Source organism: Megascapheus bottae, chromosome 28 (assembly GCF_031878675.1).
Source record: "Megascapheus bottae isolate mThoBot1 chromosome 28, mThoBot2.hap1, whole genome shotgun sequence".
Classification (NCBI taxonomy): domain Eukaryota; kingdom Metazoa; phylum Chordata; class Mammalia; order Rodentia; family Geomyidae; genus Megascapheus; species Megascapheus bottae.
The window spans coordinates 16,913,011-16,933,400 of record NC_143536.1 but is presented as its reverse complement, the minus strand read 5'-3'; the positions used below and the strand labels follow the sequence as shown (position 1 = coordinate 16,933,400).

The following is a 20,390-nucleotide window of genomic DNA, read 5'->3' as shown; positions in this document are numbered from 1 at the left end:
CAAAATGCTGGAAATGGAGCTGTGGCTCAAAAGTTTAGGGAAAGGGGCTGGGAGTTTGGCCTAGTGGTGGAGTACTTGCCTACCATGCATGAAGACCTAGGTTCGATTCCTCAGTAGACATACACAGAAAAAGCTGAAAATAGTGCTGTGGCTCAAGTTGTAGAGCTCTAGTCTTGAGGAAGACCAAATATAGTGCCCAAGCCCTGACTTCAAGCCTTGGGATTGGCAAAAAGAAAAAAAAAAGTTTAGGGACAAGTTCAAGCCCTAGGACAAACAGAAAGAGAGAAAGTCAGGAAGACAGGCAGGCAGGAAGGAACCACTGCAGAAGCAGGGAGGCCACTCCCAAGGTCCTGGATAAAGATACCTGAGGTGCAATAAATGGCATCTGACACGGCAAGAAAACAGGATTACAGAGTAGGCTACCAACAGGATCGGTTTAGGAACTGAGCTCAGAGTGGGACATGGATGAGATAGATGGTAACAGGACAGGCTGGGATTGAGAGGAAGTTCTAGCATCATCTGTGATGTTGATAGACAGGTCCTGGAAGAAGATGCTGGAAGGAAAGGAGGTCCATGTGGAAATTATTCTGGAGGTTAAATCTGCATTCTATATAATTCAACCATTGTAGCTGCATGGTTGGAAGGTCTCTAACAAACAAACATTTTTACATATAGCATAATCATTTCAGGACACTGTACCTATAAAGCTGAACTCCCACCCTCAGCCCTTGACGGCTTCTAAGGCTTTCTGTTTCTGTATTTTGTCTTTTCTACAAGGTTAGCCTAAATGGAATGATACAAAATGTACCTTTTCTTTCTTTCCTTTTGCATTAGGGTTTGAACTCAGAGCCTCATGGTGGTTAAACATACAGTATATGTTCCTTCTTAAGCTACACCACCAGATCTTTTTGTTTTAGTTTTATTTTCAGATTAGAGTCTCAAGCTTTTGTGGGGACCAGCCTTAAAACACAATCCTCCTTCCTCCACTTCCTATCTGAAATTAAAAATACCTACCAACATATAGGACTACTTTTTGAGGTAGAGTCTCGCTAACTATGATCTTCCGATCTCTGTCTCCTAAGTAGCCAGGATTATAGATGTGAGCCATCAGGCTTGGCCCATAAAATGTAGTCTTTTCAGCAGAGCGTGGTGGCTCACAGCAGTAATCCTAGCTACCCAGGAGGCTAAGATCTGAGGATAACGGTTCAAAGTCAGACTGGGTAGATAAACACAAAAGAATGACCTGCAAATAACCATAAAAAATCTGGAAGTAAATGGATGGGCACTCCTGACTCATGCCTGTAAGCCTAGCTACTCAGGCTGAGATCTGAGGGTTGCAGTTTGAAGCCAGCCTGGGCAGGAAAGCCTGTGAGATTCCTATCTCCAGTTAAATCACCTAAAAACCAGAAATGGAGCTGTGGCTAGAAGTGGTAGAGTGCTAGCTTTGAGCAAAAAAAACCCAAGAACAGGACCAATACCCTGGGTTGAAGCCCTATGACTAAAAAAAAAAAAAAAAAAGCTCAGAAGCTCAGGGACAATGTCCAGACCTAAGTTCAAGGCCCAGGATTGACACACCCACAAAAAGTATCAGAAGTGAAGGTGTGCTTCAAGTGATAAAGAGTACCAGCTTTGGCCCGGAGTTTGGCCTCGTAGTAGAGTGCTTACCTAGCATGCCGAATACCCGGGTTCGATTCCTCTTTACCACATACATAAAAAAAGCCAGAAGTGGTGCTGAGGCTCAAGTGGTAGAGTGCTAGCCTTGATAAAGTCCAAGGACAGTGCTCAGGCCCTGAGCCCAAGCCCAAGACTGCCAAAAAAAAAAAAAAAAAAAAAAAAAAATTCCAGCTTTGAGTGAAAAGTCAAAGCAAAAGCACAAGGAAAATGTGCATGCATATACACACACACACACACACACACACACACACACACACACAAAGTAAATGCTTAAGTGGCTGATAAACTATATGTCAGGTAGGTATATTTAACTTCTTAAGGAATTATGTGGTGTGGGTTAGGTCACTAGGGTGCATGATTTTAAAAAAAACCTTGGTTTTATCCCTAGCAACAAACAACAATAATAAAACCTTCCCAGTGTTTTCCAGAGTGGCTTAATCATGTTATATCTCTACCCATAGTACATGAGGTTCCTGTTTCCTCAATTCCTCACCAGCATTTGTTGGGTGTTTACCTTTTTGTTTGTTTTGTTTTGATGGTGTTTTTGTTTTTTAAGTGTTCTATGATTCAGCTCTAGTGGGCATTGTGCATGCGCACATGCATGCATGTATGAGTGTGTGTGTGTGTGTTGGTACTGGGTTTGAACTCAAGGCCTGAGTGCTCTCCTAGCTCAAGGTTAGTGCTCTAAGCCAGGAGCAGTGGCTCAAGCTTGTAATCCTAGCTACTTAAGAGGCTAAGATCTGAGGATCAAGGTTCAAAGCCAGACCATGCACAAAAGGACCTGAGACTCTTACCTCCAATTAACCTCTAGAAAATGGGAAGTGGGGCTTGGCTCAAGAGTAGGGCACTAGTGGGGCCGGGAGTTTGGCCTAGTGGTAGAATGCTTGCCTAGCATGCATGAAGACCCAGGTTCGATTCCTCGGCATAGAAAAATGCCAGAAATGGTGCTGTGGATCATGTGGTAGAGTACTAGCCTTGAGAAAGCCCAAGGACAGTGCTCAGGCCCAGCCCTCAAGCCCCAGACTGGCAAAAAAAAAAAAAAAAAAAAAAAAGAGTAGGGCAGTAGCCTTGAGTCAAAGAGCTCAGGGACAGCACCTAGGCCAAGTTCAAGCCCCACAAAAAAAAAAAAAAAGGTTAGTGCTCTACCTCTTGAGCCACAGCTCACAGCTCCACTTCTGGCTTTCTGTCAGTCAACTGGAAATAGAGTCTCATGGGCTTTCCTCCCAGGGCAGGCTTTGGACATCAATCCTCATATCTCAACCTCCTAAGCAGCTCCATTACAAGCGTGAAGCATGAGTGCCAAACTTCTAGTAGACATTTTTTTTTTAAGGTTAGTGCTGTTCTGGGATGTGGTTTTAATTTATATTTCCTGACATGACAAGCATGTTTTCAAGTATTTATTAACTATTCAAATCTTTCCCCTTTCATCTCTGATTTGAATCCTAAGAGGTTTTTTTTTGTATGTTCTTTATCATCTGCATTGTAATTATTTTCTTTTACTCTGTAACACACTGGTGGGAATTCACTGTTTTCAGCCACTGTCAGAAAGGTTACAACTGTGCCTGCCATCTTGTACCCCCTTTCTACAGATCCCTGGAGCTAGGGAGCTGCTAGGTAGGGATGTCAGTAAAATGCCACACAGCCAGTCTTTACTGTTCTGAAGATTTGTGCAGCTGGGAAAGAAAAGGATAATACCGTCCAGTATAACAAAACAGCAAAACCTACTCTGCTGATGGGGCCGAGGAGCTGCTGCTGCTAGCACCTTGTCTTGTAACTTGTTGAATTTGAAGCACCAGAATGCTATAAGGCAGACTCTGCTAAATTCTAATCCATGTAATTATTACATATGCATGCAAAGGGAAACTCACCAGTTCACAGGATCTAAGACAGGTAGAACTAAAAGAAAATGCTCAGTCAGTTACTGTATCTAAGTGATTGGGGCCAAAGGCACCTGATGGTATCTGAACCACTTCCCTGGCTCCCTACATTCTGCTTGACGTCCTTCTAGTAAAGATGCTTGCTCACTCCAAGCTACTTTCCCTCTCAGGCCACTTACTTGAACTCTGCTTAAACCCGGTAGCTGAGTGGACGATGACATTCAGGAAGCCATAGAGCCCAGGAGATTCATCATCTGTGCAAGAAACCAAAAAGATGAGGGGGATCAGGAGAATGGATGGCTCCCCTTTGAGAACAACCCAGCACTGAGCAAGGCAGTTCAGACAGAAAATGTGCCTTATGGTTTCTGGATTGGGAACCTTAAGACCTAGTTGTTTTCACAACACAGACAAACCACTGACTGAGACAAAGTCTATTAAGGTTCCAAAGACAGAAGAAGACATCATTTGGAATGGGCTTGGAAGATGTAGGATGTGAACAGAATGCATGGATATATATATGCACAGGTGAGTACAAAGCAAAGGCTCATCACACAGGCCCATGTGTAAATGTGCATCAGTAAATATAAAAACTCACGTGTGTTAGTCAGCAAGCACCTGGGCTAGAGGAAGGCTAACAGGGCAGGTCAGTGGGGCCAGATCACAGAACTGAGGGTCTGAGGAGTGGCTGTCACAGGCCTCATAGCTAGGGACAGAATCGATCCTTCTTAACTGCCAAGTAGTGACTGCTTAGAGAGAAAACTGCTCCTACTCTATTCTGCACACTCCTGGGAGACAACAAGCATACATATTTTCCCTCTGAAGGAGATCCCATGGCTATGAAGACATTACCAACAGGAGGGATCTATGTTGGCTCTCCACTCTGCACTCAAGGGGCCCATCTAGGGCTGGGAGTTTGGCCTAGTAGTAGAGTAGTAGAGTGCTTGCCTAGCATGCACGGAGACCAGAGTTCAATTCCTCAGTGCCACATACATAGAAAAAAAGCCAGAAGTAGTGCTGAGGCTCAAGTAGAGCTCTAGCCTTGAGAAAGTCCAAGGACAGTGCTCAGGCCCTGAGCTCAAGCCCAGGATTGGCAAAAAAAAAAAAAAAAAAAAAAAAAGAGGCCCATCTCACCTTCTTTGTTGATGGTCAATGGAATGCTGTGGACGGTCTGAAGTTTCACACATGAGTTGGTGAGCATCTGCAGCTCCACAGATGTCAGAGAGAAGCTTTTGAAACCTGAGTGGGCAAAGTGGGTGGGTACAGATAGGTCAGTCTACACCTCTCCTTGGTGCCCCTCCCACTTGACCCTCACCACACATAGAAGGGGTACAGGGGGCCAGTGCTGGGGCTCCCATGAGAGGTATAGCTATGGCAAAAAGTAAGGTGAGACCTCACAGAGCCCAGGCCTGTGGAAGAGGAATCCACAGTTTATCCACATGCCTCCAAAGCACATCACAAATTGTGAGAATGAGGACAAACTAGGAGCAACTCCTTGGGAAGTTGCTCCCTGGTGGCTAAAGGAAACGACTTATTTCTTGGTATACTGAGTGGGAAACAAATGGAAATACTGCTACAAATGGAAATACTAGAAATGGCTTGGGTACTCACGTTCAGGCAGATACAACACAAGTCTCAGCAGAGCCTAGCTCTTTTCAGGCCTCAGTGGCACCAAAGAGAATATAAGGCTATGCTCAGTGTAGGCATAAGTGATAAGCATACAGAGATGGGAGCTGAGGCTGTTGCAGAGGCAGAGAGTGGTATGGGCAGAGCCCCATGACCAGAGTTTGTGTGTAGAAGTTGAAGCAAAGACATGGCTTCAGCTGGGTTGTCTGTGTGCTTATAATTCTAGCCACTCAGAAGGGTGAGATTCGAGGACTGAAGTTTGACTCTAGCCTAGGCATACAAATACAAAAGATCCTTAACTCCAATTCACTAGCGAAAACTATCCAACCAACCCATCCACCAACCAAATGAATAAAAACAGATGTGGAGGTATGCTCAAGTGGCAGAGTTTCAGCTACAAGCAAAAAAAGCCCAAGTACCAGCACACACAAAAAGAACCAATCTACTTCAATGGAAAGACCAAGCCACCCAGGACAGCATGTGGCCTGACTCCATGCAAGAAGACCAAGTGGGGAGATGGAAGCTGTATTCTTAGATCTTGGGACGAAGTTTGCCTTACCAATTCTGAATACTGCACTGCCCCCTTTCCCCTGCACTGGAGAGTGCAGCCTGGAGTTCCAGAAGAAAGTAACTACACAGACTGAGCAGCAAGAAGAGACTATCCCAGACGAGACTAAGTGTCGTGTCTTGATGGGGCTAAGTAGAAAGGACAATATGGCTACCAGGGGGCAAAGGGCCCTGCTAGAATCAACACCTTTGGTGGTGGTGGTGATGATGAAGATGATGAATGCCAAAGGAGATGAAGCAAGCAAAGGAGCCAAGGAGACTGGATTGAAGAGGTGTACAAGAAAGGCCTGGTGAGTTTTGTGCATGTGCAGGGCCAGAGGGTAGATGGCAAATCTGGAGAATTCAGGAAGGAATGTTCTGGGGAGAGAATCACGGTGGGGGTGTGTATAGAGATTAGGATAGGTGAGAGGGAAAAACATAGCTGGGGAACAGCTCTTTAACTTATTTTCTAAGTTTGATTCCATATATATTTTTATTGGATAGAATCCCTTCTCAGAAAGAGAGAGGAGGGGAGGGGAAGTGGGAGGGGATGAGCAAAGGTTTAAAAGACTGAAGTTATGGCTTAAATGGTAGAGCACATGCCTAGCAAGTATAAAGTTTGAGTTCAAATCCATTACTGTCAAAAACACTCAAAAAAGCAAAAGAATGAAGGGGGGGAAAAAGAAAAAGAAAAATGGCCTAAAACCGTAAGAGCTATCCATTCATAGGAGATGGCCAAAGGGCAAGTCTCCTGGGTACAGACGCCACTCACACTTTTTCTGCTGCTCTCGGATATTCTCCCTCCACTCTGCTCGCTCATAGTCGGAGGAGATCAGGAATGTGTAACTCTATAGTAGGTGAGAAAAACAACAAACCCCAGTTATCAGCTGAGCCAGCAACTGGCAAGCCCAAGGGGAAGAGCCAGAGACTCACACCTCCCCAGAGCCAGCTGGCTAGGCCCAGGTATGCTTAAGTGTGCCACAGTAGCCAGGAATTCTCATGGCCAGGCTTGCTGCTTCCAGCACAAACTGGTCCACAATACCTGCACACAAGTACAGACTCAACTGTGGCACAAGCCCCACCTGAACTGCTCAGGTCAGGGAGTGACACTAGTAGAGTTGGTGCAGCTTTGGGTCTTGGAGGGATTCTCAAGGTGGAGATCTTCAGAGGCCCTATAAGCCCATGCTGAGACAAAGCTTCTATAGAACCTACCAGCTGCCTCTCTTGCCAGGTGCCAAAAACCAAACTATTCTATTCACTCACAGGTGTGCATGTTGCTGTGGAGAGACAAGACTCAGGCTACAGATAGCACTGGGAGCCAGACAAGGAGATAAAGTGTGTCCCTGGCCCTGGAGGTTCCCAGATAGTGTTCTATATCCAGAGTCAGGGCTGTCCAAGGCTACAAGGCTGCTTATCTTCTTCCCTTCCTGGAGATTCCACCAACCTCCCAGATGTAGGAGCTGAGTCAACTGCCACTCAACTTGGGGCCATGATCCAAAGAACTAGTCAGAAGAATATGTGTGCTGTCCAGGTCTCTGTTGGCTCTCGAGAGAAAAGGGACTATAATAGCAAAGTCTACGTAAGTGCTAGGGACAACAGCTGGCTGGATTTGTTTGGGCTGCAGCTGGTTGATCGAGAGCCCATTCCGAGCTGGGAGTATCTTCATGGCGAGCTGGAGGGAGCCAGTAACAGGTACTCACCTTGCCATTGCGGTTATGGACCCTGAAGGCCATGCTGGGAGACATCAATAGAAGCAGCGACTCCTGCTCTGACAGCTTCTTCTTCAGCCTCTCCATGGCCTTGCTGACCTTATTCGCCCTCTGCCAGGGAGATGACAGCCTCACATTTCCATTCCAGGGCCAGCTGTTCCCATTTAGTGCCCACTGCTCCCTACACTGAGTCTAGGGAAGGTAGACATCCCATTGTCTGCTTAGCACAGCCATAGACCTTGCTGGTAGCCTCTCTTTGGGGTCAAGGCCTAAGACCAGTTTTGATGTGCTCCGGAAGCCTGACTTGAATCATTTGGTCCTTCCTCTCACAAGGGCAGAGGAGAAAAACCTGTACAGATGTCCTTGCCTTTAGCTTCTCCAAACGCAAACAATGTGTAGGGGACGCTATGACGTAAAGAAGTCCTTATCCCTGCCATGCATCAGCGCACTAGGATTGTTTTGGGGAAATCCGAGTGAGAATAAACACATATCACCAGGACCTAGATGAGAAAATCCTCCCTGTTTAAGAGCCATGTGCATCCTTCTTAAAGCCCACTGCCATGAGAAGGAAACCTTGTTGCTTCTCACAAGCGAAGGCCTTGGCCCTAGATAAACAGTTATCAGGGGTCTCCAACCCTTGACAATTAATAAAGGCCACTATTCTACCTAAATAAATCAACAGGCTGTCTTTGGGTTTTCCTTTCCTGCAGCTGCCGGGCTCTCGGCATACTTCTAAATGTGAGCAGGCTGGACAGAGGTGTGAAGGCTAAGGAGGACCTCTTGTCCTGCTGCATCCACCTCAGCTGGGCACCCCAGTCTGAATCCTATTCTTCTAGGGATGGCCTTCTCTCTGGCCTGGCTAACACCAAATGCAAAGGACTCCTCCTCATCACATCTATAACCTTCTGAACCTCCCTGGAAAGAAGCAGGAGCCTGGCATCCAAAATAGCTGGAGGGGTTCACCCCGCTTTAGGACAGCTGTGAGGAGGACAGTTGGGCACCCCTCATTCCCATGTCCTGGATAGCCCCAAACCCTCCCCAGCCTGTATGCAATGTTCCCTAAAGGATTCAACACTTCTCCTGGATAACAGACTGCCACTTGGCATCAGAACAATGCACCCAACACTCTAATCAGTGGTCAAGGTAAGAATGCAAGAGGCATGCAGGCACCAGGTAGAACCCTTTCTTCCTGGATTTCCTTCTCCTATCAAGCAGAATGGCCCCCCTGCTTTTCCTGCCCTTCTCTTAAAACAGCATGACCTTAAAGCAATTTTAACCCATTTTCCCCATATCAGACATAGAGAACCTTTTATCTGCCAATGGTCATTTGGATATTTATAACATCATTGTTGAGCTATACAAACTTGTCTTTCCTGTCATATACCAAATAACTTTGCTGTCCATGGGCTATATAAACTTTTAATTGCCCAAGCTGAGTTGTGTACACCTGTGATCTTGGCTACTAAGGAAGCTGAACCAGGAGGATGACTTGAGCCCAGGAGTTCTGGGTAACCTAGTAAGACATTGCCTCTTAAAAAACCAAAAGTAAATGAAGCATTGTAGTAGGTGCCCCTAGCATGGACTCTCATCCTACTTAAAATGACTTGCAGATGGAGGACCATCCTCTCAATTCATTGTGTCCTATCTGCCCAGGATCTGTAAATAATAATCTTTCAACTTCTTTACTACTGTGGTACTATGCTGATTCTTCCAACAGAAGAATCATGGGCTATCCTAGCCTGTCTTCCCTGAGATGTAGATAGGGGTGGTGGGTGGGGATAGGAGGAAGAAGGAACAAGGTCAGGATACTAACAACCAGAGTGATGATCAGGCAAGCAGAAAATGGACATGGTTCAGACAAAAGCAACCAATATAACCAAATTTTCTATGTGAGATCCTAAATCAGACACTAGGCCACCTGCCAGGTAAAATAAAGATATATAATAAATACCTAAGTCCACCATCTTTCATTTCCCATCAGGTTGCTCTAGCATGAGATAATTCGGTGTCTGGCTATAGATGCTCAGTACTCCAAGAGCAGAAAGTTGCTTACAGAGACCCCATCAGGTTCTGGAGACCAGATGCTTGGCAGCAAGAGCAACAACCGGTCTGTACATAAGGGGCTGCTACCCATTCTGGCCACACAGGGCCTGACTTGTGTTCCCTTAGCCGGTCGCACCTTCTCTCTCTGGATGTCACTCTTGATCTGAGAGATCTTGATCTTCAAGGCATCTAGCTCCTCATCTGGCACCAGGGGAATGTTGGGAGCTGCCTCGGACTCATCCACCATCTGGAAGCTGAGATCCGTGAGTGGAATGTACCATTTGCAGTCATACTGCTGAGTTTTGCTAGATAGGGAGAAGGAGAATGTTAACTTGCTGATCATCTTCCTTTAATCATGTCACAGCCTTTCATTCCTGCTAGAGCCCTGGATCATGGCTGTACATGGTTTACGTGACCTAAAACCCAATCTGTGTTCCATGAGGCTATTAGCAGATACTGGCAGCTTCAGTGTCTTCTGGGAACATTTATTCCACATGTAATTCCAGGCATTGAGGCATCTGAGGATCCCTGGTCTCCTTTATCCTGTGCTGACCTTGATGTTGGTTGTTAACATGGGAGCGTGGTAAGACACCTGATAGCAGGACAGGACTCAAGTTCAGAGCCGCTGAGTTTGAGGAGCTGTCGATCTATCCAATACACAGAGGCTTTCTACTAGGCTCACAAGAAGCAGAATACAAGCATCCAGCTGTGGTTCTTTCCAATGGGACTCTCTCTGCTCTATTCAATTCTGGGTGAGACTGACCCCTGGTGGAGGTGGGGGATATCTGCAAGCCTATGCCAAGAATAACTTAACCACTGTCACTAGGTTCAAGGAGCTCAAGTGCAGTACTTGCCTAACAATCCCCAGAGCAGGCCCTCCACTTGACATACTTGTCTCAGATCATTTACAGCCAGTCCTTCCTCCAATGACGGTCAGGTTTACTTTTCATGTTGGAAGATGAAGCTGAGTCATTGGCCCTGCTCTATGGCATCCCCCAGATTAGTAGTGACAACTCTTTGAGCCTGGAATCATGTTCATGTGAAACGATAATTTAAAGAGAGGGGCCTGGCTTTAACAATGCCCCACAGGGAGACCCCCAACACTGAAGCGCTGAAGCACGGTCACTGCCTGGGTAAATGTTGTCACTCACCCTCCGCTCTGTTTCTTGAGCTTGGTGCAGAGGAGCAGATCGGTGAACAGGAAAACGTGACGCAGCTTGCGGGCCCCCTCTACCAGTTCCACCATGAAGCTGTCCTTTAGCAGCTGCCGGTGCTGTAGGCATGGAGGAAGGGTTCAAGTTAGGACTAGCCTGGGTAGGGTGGTGGGATGAAGTGTGCTGGATCTTTCCAGATAGCAAAAGTAGACTGATCTCTGGAAAACTTTTCCCCTAGGGAGATTTCATCTCCTCTATATCTAACGCTCAGACCTACTTTCTGTAATGTTCCATCCATCTCATCAAAATGCTAAGAAGAGCTAGGTGCACTTTTCTGGTTTCACAAAATCAAACTACCTGGAATATGCAGCTCAATACAAAGCAATGTCCATGGCCTCCTAGCCCTGAGAAAACTGATATGGTCCTAAACAGAATTCTAGCTAATCAAGGAACAGATTGTGGACCAGGACAGCGAAGCTAGGTCAAGGTAATAACAAACATTTAAGTCCCTCCTGGGTGCTTAGATTGGAGAGGAAGCTTAGTGGATGTAGGGCAGTGACAGTCTTTGGACTGGAGGATCATTCACAACCAAACAAATGCTCTAAGGAAGAATAATAGTTGAGAGTCCTCTTTAGACAGATAGCTGGTACCCCTCTAGGGTAGCAAACTGAAACCCAATATTGGCAAGAACTAGCCATCAAAGGAAGGGCTGTTCCTATGGAGAGATGAGCCTGGCACCATGGGTATAGTTGAGGCAGTCCCAGTGGAAAGATGGTAGCACAAGAGCAATCTAAGAGGACCAGTGCTGGAGGTGAGGAAGGAAGGGTCTAGTTCAGAAGGAAGCGCGAGGCCTTGCACCCGGGAACCCACTTTCCAGTTCTGACTAGACAGGATGGGCAGGATCCAGGTAGGAGTATATCCTCTCTTCTGCCTGAGAACTTAGGCAGGCAGACCCAGGATAAGCTAGGGAATAATAAAAACAAAAAACAAAAAAAAACCCCACCAATAAACTATAATTTTCCAGTAAGCCATAAGCCTTTCTGTACCTCAGTATTTTATCTGAAAGTCAAGAGACAGTCCTTGCTTGCACAGCTTAAGGGGCTACTGAATGGAAACACTGCAATAAGTCCATTCATCCAATAGATCAGCATCAGGTTCCGTGATATGCCAAGGACAGGGTGAGGATGAGAGGTTGATGCAATGAGCAATCACTCTATAGTACACAGAGTGTGCTGTGCAAATACATTGCCTGGTTATCAGACTTGGTTGCTACCACGTACTTTGAGCCGGATCCTATCGTCATTTGTCAAATATGAAAACTGAGCTTCTACCTCAGTGAGCAAGCAATATACTTATTAGTCTCTAAGATGCTTTCAGGCCCAGGAGATCTGTGGCTTTAGGGATGAATTTTAGAGGAGACCTTATCCCACACTGTGTCATCATAATGGGATAAGTTTGGGGTACATCTACAGGTGAGGCACACAAAACAGACTGCATGAAAACTCATCTTCTTGTCAACAAGAGGTACACACACTTTCATCTGGAGAAGTGGGAAGGAAGGCTTCCCTCTCATCCTGGCACAGCCAAAATGGATGAGGATGGGGAAGGACTGCTATTGCCATGTAGAGTGTCTACTTCCCAGGGTGCCCCCACACTGCAGGAGCTGGAGGCCTAAGGGCCTGTCAGAAGTAGATGCAGTCTAGGCCAGGCCCCCTCCCTCCTTTTAGACATGGAGGTCATATTTCATCACCAAGGGCACCAGCTCAGTTCAGGCTGACTGCTGGCACAGAATGGTTTTTTTTTTTAGAGCTGCTGGTGCCCATAAGTGGAAGGGCAAGAAAGCTATTGTCGTGCCAAGGCCATGACTCATCATCACTCACCCATTACTCCCCTCTTCCACCTCCTCCTCCCACCCCCCACTCCCCCACCCCGCAGAAAGCAGAGAGCAGGTCTGGTACAGGCATCCACAGGAAGCAGGAGACCTGTGTGTATCCGGGGAGGAATCTGGGAATCACTGGAGGGAAAATTCCAGAGACTCTAGTTACACAGCCTGCTGGGTCTGCAGTGGGAGAGTGGAGACAATCCTGGGACACTGGAGGTGCTCAGAGAATGACTACACGAGCACACTCGCAGCAGGGCCACAGAGTTAAGATTCCCTAGTATGTAGGTACGGATGAAATGAATTTATGAAAGGAAGTGACATAGGGAGATAGCAATTTTTTTTTTCTCCAAAAGGGTTGAGCTTGATCCAGTCACCAGCAGAGGGCACCTTAAGCTCAGTTCAGGAACTACAGGTCAGAAATGGTGACTCCCTAACAGTGACTGCACACAATCTGGCTTAGGACCACAGTTTTGATGCTGTGACAGTTGTCAGATCCATCCCTATCCCATCCCACCTTTACCTGGGCCAAGCTTCATCTTTTTAAGAGAAGCCACAAGTCCCAACTACCCCTAGCCACAACGCTGTATTACCCCCATCTGTCTATGAGGGCTGCTCCTCCAAGAGTGTGTGAGTTGGTGCATTTCATAAGCAGGTCCCTTGTAGCTTGAGTGCTAGATAAGCAGGACTACAACCTTTTTACCAGGACCTTCCTCAAACCAGGGCTGCCCAAGGAAGAGCAAGATATGGATTCAAGAAGTCAAACTATCTAGAGTCTGATAGTTCCTTTTTTTTTTTTTTTGCCAGTCCTGGGCTTGAGCTCAGGGCCTAAGCACTGTCCTTGGACTTTCTTAAGGCTAGAGCTCTACCACTTGAGCCTCAGCACCACTTCCGGCTTTTTTCTATGTATGTGGTACTGAGGAATTGAACCTAGGACTTCGTGCATGCTAGGCAAGCACCCTACCACTAGGCCAAACTTCCAGCCCCGAGTCTGATAGTTCTACACAGAGAATGTTCAGAGAATCAAAAAGAGGGCCTTCTAGCACTGAGAAAATGACAGGGTCTCAAACACAATTCTAGCCAATCAAGGAATAAAGATTAGAATGCGGCAAAGGGGCTGAAATCAAGGGGAAGAAGGAGCAGAGGGGCCAGGAACATGGCCTAGTGAGAGAGTGCTTGCCTTGCATTCATGAAGACCTGGGTTCAATTGCTTGGTACCACATACACAGAGAAAGCTGGAAGTGGTGCTGTGGCTCAAGTGGCAGAGTGACAGCCTTGAGAAAGTCCAAGGACAGTGCTCTCGCCCTGAGTTCAAGCCCCACAACTGGCAAAACAAAACAACAACAAAAGGAGCAGCAGGAGAGAAGACGAGTCGGGGAGGGAGAGGAGGAAAGAGCAAGCTGGAGTCAGTCTTTTTTTTTTTTTTTCCAGTCCTTGTGCTGAGGGCCTGAGCCCTGTCCTTGGATTTTCTCAAGGCTAGAGCTCTACCACTTGAGCCTCAGCACCACTTCCAGCTTTTTTCTATGCATGTGGTACCAAGGAATCAAACCCAGGTCTTCGTGCATGCTAGGCAAGCATTCTACCACTAGGCCAAACTCCCAGCCCTGGAGTCAGTCTTTTTTATTTTCATTTTTTTTCCCTTAGTCCTTGGGCTTTCAAGTCCAATTTCTACCACTTGAGCCATAGCACCACTTCTGACTTTTTCTATGTATGTGGTACTGAGGAATTGTACCCTGGGGTCTTCATGCATGCTAGGCAAGCACTCTACCTCTAGACCAAACTCCTGGTCGCTGGAGCCAGTCTTACAGGACAAGGCCTTCTCATACCTAGGCCCCTGACACTTTGACCCCTTCCCTGGCTCAGGAGGTCAGCCAGGCCTGGCTGGAAACTGCATACTATGGTGGGAGGTGGAAACATCTTCCTATCTTCATGAGAAAACATCAGATCTGCCTCTGCACGTATTTCAGAAAACAGCAGGACAAATACCCAAGAAGGACAGAGTTGATGACATCTGGCCCTCTGGCCAAGCACTCAGAGGTATATGTCTATTACCTAAGCTTCCTCATTCATTCCCATCCTAGGACCCAGCCGTCCTGTGAGGAGGAAGGTCACCTAGGCCTGGCTGGGCCAGCCCACGGGGTACCAGCAGAAAGTCTGAAGGCTTTAGTCTCTGCCTACTCTGGCTACAAGTCGGGGAGTGCAGGCAGGGTACCTGGAACACAGGGAAGGGAAGGCTGGGCACCTTAGGTCATAGCCCTTAATGGTATCTTCAGAATGGTATAAGGTCATGTAGTTAGAAAGAGCTGGAGGACCGAGAGGGCTGGGACCTTGCTGGAGCCAGGACAAAAAAAACACCATGTTTCAGAGGGTGAGGGCAGCAATTCTGAGGATCCTGAAGAAGTGAAGTGGTAGAGGGAAGGCAGCAGGTGGCAAGGCTATGTTCTTTCTGGGAGCTCTTTTACATCCAGGTGGGAAGTACCAGCTGGAATGGATATCACTGGCTTCTCAAATTACCAATAAGACTGACTGACAGGGATGGGGTCCAGGGCTGCTTCGCCCTCACTGCCTGCAGATTCTCTTTCTCTTGAGATGCCAGCTTGGTTACCTCATTTCTCTGAGTTTCAATTTCCTTAGAAATAGGATATGGGGTGATGGAGTGCTAGTTTAGTACTCCAAGCAATAGCAAAAAAATGAAGAGGAAAAGGACCTGTCTAGTTGCATTTTTTTGGAGGATTAAGTGCAATAGAATATCTAAAGGTTCACATGGAGTATCAGGTTCCATTTGCTAAGGACTCTGTGAATGCAAGCACCATGTTTAGAGTCCCTCATGTATCATGTCACTCCTGACTCTGACCCTATGAGGGCCTCCATGTTCAGACACCTCAGGCCGTGAGGAGGGGCATTCTGCCTTTCTAAAGGGTCTTTTCCTAGCTGGTAGCCCTTCGAGCAAACTGCTACAGACTAATGTCTAGGTCATCATCCTTCCCCCATTTTTCATTTAAAGCCCTATCCCCTTCCCCCGACTCAATGTAACGAGGGGAGCTTTAGGGGTGATTACATTTCAGGGAAGTCACATAGGCAGGATTTTCATAATGGAATTAGTATTTCTGTAAGAGGAAGAAGCAGATTTTTCCCTAAGTGCATTTTCTGTGGAATGGTCATGTGAGGACAAAGAAGGCAGCCAGCTATAAGCCAAGACGAAGGCCCTCACCAAACCCAACCATGCTGGCACCCTGGCCAGCAAGAACATAATGCCTGTATGGTAGTACACATCTGTGGCCCCATCTACTCATAAGTCTGAGACAGGAGAGTCATAGGGCCCAGAATTAGGGCCGGTCTGGGTTGCTAAAGCCTCCCAGGCAAAGGAGGCTATGACACACATTCAGGAAGTCAGAGATCATGGCACCCCAGGAACACTGAAGAAAAACATTTCAGGTCTACAAACTGGTTTGGTCATCAATACATCAGGCAAAACTTTGAGAGTGGGACTCAGAAAAGTCACCAAGGAGGACCAGGAGTTTGGCCTAGTGTTAGAGTGCTTGCCTAGCATGCATGGAGACTGGGGTTCAATTCCTTGGTACCACATACATAGAAAAAGCTAGAATTGGTGCTATGGCTCAAGTGGTAGAGTTCTGTCCTTGAGAAAGACCAAGGACAGTTGCTTAGGCTCTGAGCTCAAGGCCCAAGACTGGAAAAAAAAAGTCACCAAGGAAAGCCCAGGTGGCAGTTGAAAACAGGAAATGCACAAAGGGAAAAGGCAAGAGGTAAGAGCTAACATGGAGGGGACAGCTTCTGGGCAGGAGGAGGATTGAATTTGGCATATTCTGGCCCTACTCCTGTGCCTCCAGACCAAGACTTGTCCTGATGGAGAGCTGACTTTATGCCAGGGTCCTAACTGACAACTAACCCTCCATGTCCCTGACTGTGGAGTGCCATGGTGACCCTACGGTTCCAGCAGCTGGATTAGAAACAAGGTTCCCAGGGAAGCTGCTCACTGCTCACCTGCAGTTAAGCACCCTTTCCTTCCTCCTTCATGTTTGTTATCCAATTCCCTAGCATTCTCTGGTCTCTAGGATGTCTCTCAGGGTCAATTCTGGCCCAGGTTTACTATGTCTTAGAGTGACCCATCACCAGCTGATCAGGGCCTGGGAAGAGTAATGCTAATTTATAGTGACAAGGGTGGCAGTAGCTACTGTAGCACTCAGGTATCAGGCCCTGTGTGCAGAAAGTACAATTCCAAAAAAAAAAAAAATTCTGTATCTTAACTCTGCAAGAACTATCCCATGCAGAGTTCCAGTTCCAGAGGTGCCTAGGTTCCTGGTAAGAACTAGAACCAGGGACCATATGATCTGAGAATCCAAGCTCTACATATATTATTAAAGGCAAATACAAGGCCTAAGCCTGGACATAAACAATTCTTTGACCTTGTAGTGTCTGCTTTTGGCCTGCTGAAGTTTTCTTTGGTACCAAGGACTTGGAAGGCAGAGCTCATGGTGTCCAGGTCTCTTGTTTTTTAGGTGTGTGTGTTGAGGATTGATTCAAGAGTCTCAGACACTTTATAACTGAGTCACAGCTTGCCTACCTTCAACAGTACTGGTGGTTTGAACTCAGGCCTCCCTACTAGCAAAACGGATGCTTCACCTCTTGAGCCATACTCCTATTCCCCCCCCCCCTTTTTTTTGCCAGTCTGGGCTTGAGCTCAGGGCCTGAGCACTTCCTTGGACTTTCTCAAGGCTAGAGCTCTATCACTTGAGCTTTAGCACCACTTTTGGCTTTTTTTTTCTACGTATGTGGTACTGAGGAATCGAACCCGGGCCTCCATGCATGCTAGGCAAGCACTCTACCACTAGGCCAAACTCCTAGCCCCTAATAGCCGGTAGTTGTGATTACAGCTGTGAACCCCCACATTCAACCTTATTAGTTGGGATGGTGTTGCAGTAATATTTCCCCCGCCCCAGGTTTGCCTCAAATTGGTATCTTATGTCCAGAGTAGCTCAGATTACAGGCATGAACAACCATGTTGAAGTCTCTAACTCTTTTTAATTATCAGTTGCAAAGTTTCTGTTTTAGCTAGGTGCCAGTGGCTTGTGCCTATAATCCTAGCTACTCAGGAAGCTGAGATCTAGTAGTCTCAGTTTAAAGCCATCACAGACAAGAAAAGTCCATGAGTCTCATCTCCAGTTAACTACCTGGAAATGGGGTTGTGGCAAAAGTGGTAGAGCATAAGCCTTGAGCACAAAAGTTCAATGATAGCACCAAAGCCCTGTGTTCAAGCCCCGTGCGCGCATGCAGGGACACGGACACACGGACACACACACACACACACACACACACACACACACACACACACACAGCACCTGCCTCAGCTTTTGGAGATGTTACCATCTGCGGTATCTGTCAGGCTCATTGTGTGCCTTCTTATTCTGAAGGGAGGCCTCAGAGATCATAAGCAGAAAACCAGCATCAGAGGCTGGATCATCTCACACGTTTCCAAACATAAGCAGCACGAAGCGCAGAGCTCAAAGCAGACAGACAGACAGGCAATCACAGGAAGGAAATTACCCAGCAGTAGAAATCAGTCATCTAACTGCGAAGTTAATTCAACTAAACTAATGAGCACCCACCCACCAGCCCACAGGACCTGGGCTAGAAGGAAAACGTGCCTGCAGGATGCTTCCTCCTGGAGGCTGAGTTGGTTGCCTCTTCTAATCCCTGAGTAATTCCTATTGCTCACAGATTCTGGGTGTTATGGGGTCAGGATGCTGGCCATTCAGGGAAGCTCTGGCCCCCGCTATGAATCAGAGAACCACCTGTAATGTTGCCCAGTCACTTCCAAAGGGGCATAAGCTCTGGAGCCAAAAAGGATGAGGAGATTATAGGAGCCACATTGGTGGCCAAGGCTGGCGCTGTTGATTCCACAAGACTCATATCTAGGTCTCTCCACGATGCCCTGACTCGCTGAGGCTACGCTGGGGGCAGTGGGCCATATGTCCATGCTGAAGGGCTCCTCCCTCTCTCTACCAGACTGTCAGGGAAGCTACAAAGAGAATCCCACTAGGACATGCTCCTAGCAGGAGCTGGGGATAGGGGACTCCAGCCAGTGCCTCAGATGGGGAGGGGTAAAAAGCTGAAAAGCTTATTATCTTCCTAACTCTACCTAACTCACACAAAGCAGAGACAGGAAGTAGGGCGGGTATTCTGATGGCTCATGGGGGAGGCCAGAAAACAAACGTCTAATACTCCTGGGATTCGGGACATTTGTCTTGTATTCTGACTTAGTGTCTTAGTGGCTGTGTGATCACAGGCAAACCATTCAACCTCTTTGAGCCAGTTCCTCACCTTAAAAAGAAAGACAAATTCTTCACATTCATCAAAACTTAAAGGCATAATAGCTCTTTTTTCCCTACTTGCTATTTGGTGATACACTAATGTGAGAGATTAGCATAAGGTCAAACTACTAGGCATTTCTAAACCTCAGGCCCTCCCCAGCTATAAATTCTAACAGGAAGCAGCCTATAGCTCCCACTTGGGGTGGGGCGTGCTGTGGATTATCTTCCTGCTGGTGATGTGGAGAATGTCCTCTGCTATTTTCAGCAGAAGGTACCAACGTAGGGAAGTCACCTCCCTTACCTTCATATTGTCCTTTACAGGCCATGAAACCCTTTCAGTGCCATAAAGAAAGGTAGTAGGCCAAGTCACTGTCCTCAGAGAGCAAGCACAAGTTTAAAAAGGAGGGGGGGGGCAAATCAATAGCATAAGCAGGCAGGCAGTGGGGAAGGATTAAACCTGTGTTGAAGTACAACCCATTTGGCTTCATTTCTATACATTAAAGACTGCATATCTATTGAGCAGCTGGAAGGCTACAGAGGACTTGCAAGCTTGGACTTCATGATTGATTAGTAATGTCTGCTCCTATCATGGCTGGGAATCAGGGAGCATGGGAGTGGATATCTACCTTCATGGCTTAGTCACTACTGAGATACTAAAGGACAGTGTTGAATGAAGGGTGAGTCAGAATTGCAACATTTTAGGGCTCCCCAGTCTTCTTTTCTTTGGTAGTTGAGGAAGTTAAGCAACCCCTTGTATCCAGTCAGGGCTAGATGCTCAAAAGAGTAGTTAAGTCTTTGCTCTCATGAGTACCTGACTTCCTGCTTCGTCACCTGAAGACCCTGACCACGCTGTCTTAGAATCGGGCTTGAATCGGGAAAGATGAGGAAGTGGTTGCCAACTTCCAAGCAACATCCCTTTCTAAACTCTCCAATTCCCTAGCTGAATTTCAACAATTCAACTATTTTTTTGCAGGGATACAGGAGAGATAGTGGCAGAGACATAGGAGCAGACTCAACAATATACCAAGAGCCAAGGGGAGAAGAGCTCATACCCTTGCTTCCCTGGAGGTCAGAATTCTCATAAAGGAACAGCCAGCAGAAGAGAAAGAACAGAAGTTCTTAGCGAGAGGGGTGAGCCTGGCAAGAACCAACTCAGTACAAAGTCCTAGCAGATGCCACTCCAATAAGTAGCTAAAATCAAGTGGACTGTTGGTGAAGAGGCCAGAGGTATTGTTTTCTTTTGTTGGCCCCAGGGCTGAGGTAGAAAAAGAGAGAATCAGGGCCCTCGGCTGCTTCAAGAGGCAAGATCTGATTTCCATGTCCCATAGCCATTGGACAATCAGGCAGAGAGCCTCTGCCCTGGTTAATTTCTGCCTGTGGGAGGTGCTGGGGAACTACCCATTTCTGATTTCAATGGGCTCAGAGATGGCCAAGGAGGTGACACAGAGGCCAGGAGTTGCTACATGCTATTCTTTCCATAAATCATTGCCATGGAGGGCCCGGGTGCACAGGGAGGAGGGGCTGCATCTCCATGTAGCTATGAGTACTCCAAGGGG

The 20,390-nt window shown here is 47.0% G+C and overlaps 1 protein-coding gene across 1 annotated transcript in view; it reads right to left on the bottom strand.

The window, feature by feature from the left end:
- Positions 1 to 20,390, bottom strand: part of Bcr (BCR activator of RhoGEF and GTPase) — a 132,186-nt gene that overhangs the window by 21,316 nt on the left and 90,480 nt on the right. The window contains exons 9-14 of the mRNA XM_090320678.1: positions 10,624 to 10,745; positions 9,609 to 9,777; positions 7,421 to 7,540; positions 6,493 to 6,568; positions 4,683 to 4,787; positions 3,731 to 3,805 (exon numbers count right to left, since the gene is read on the bottom strand). Of these exons, the coding sequence (XP_090176804.1) occupies positions 3,731 to 3,805; positions 4,683 to 4,787; positions 6,493 to 6,568; positions 7,421 to 7,540; positions 9,609 to 9,777; positions 10,624 to 10,745 (667 nt within the window). The remainder of the gene's footprint in view (positions 1 to 3,730; positions 3,806 to 4,682; positions 4,788 to 6,492; positions 6,569 to 7,420; positions 7,541 to 9,608; positions 9,778 to 10,623; positions 10,746 to 20,390) is intronic.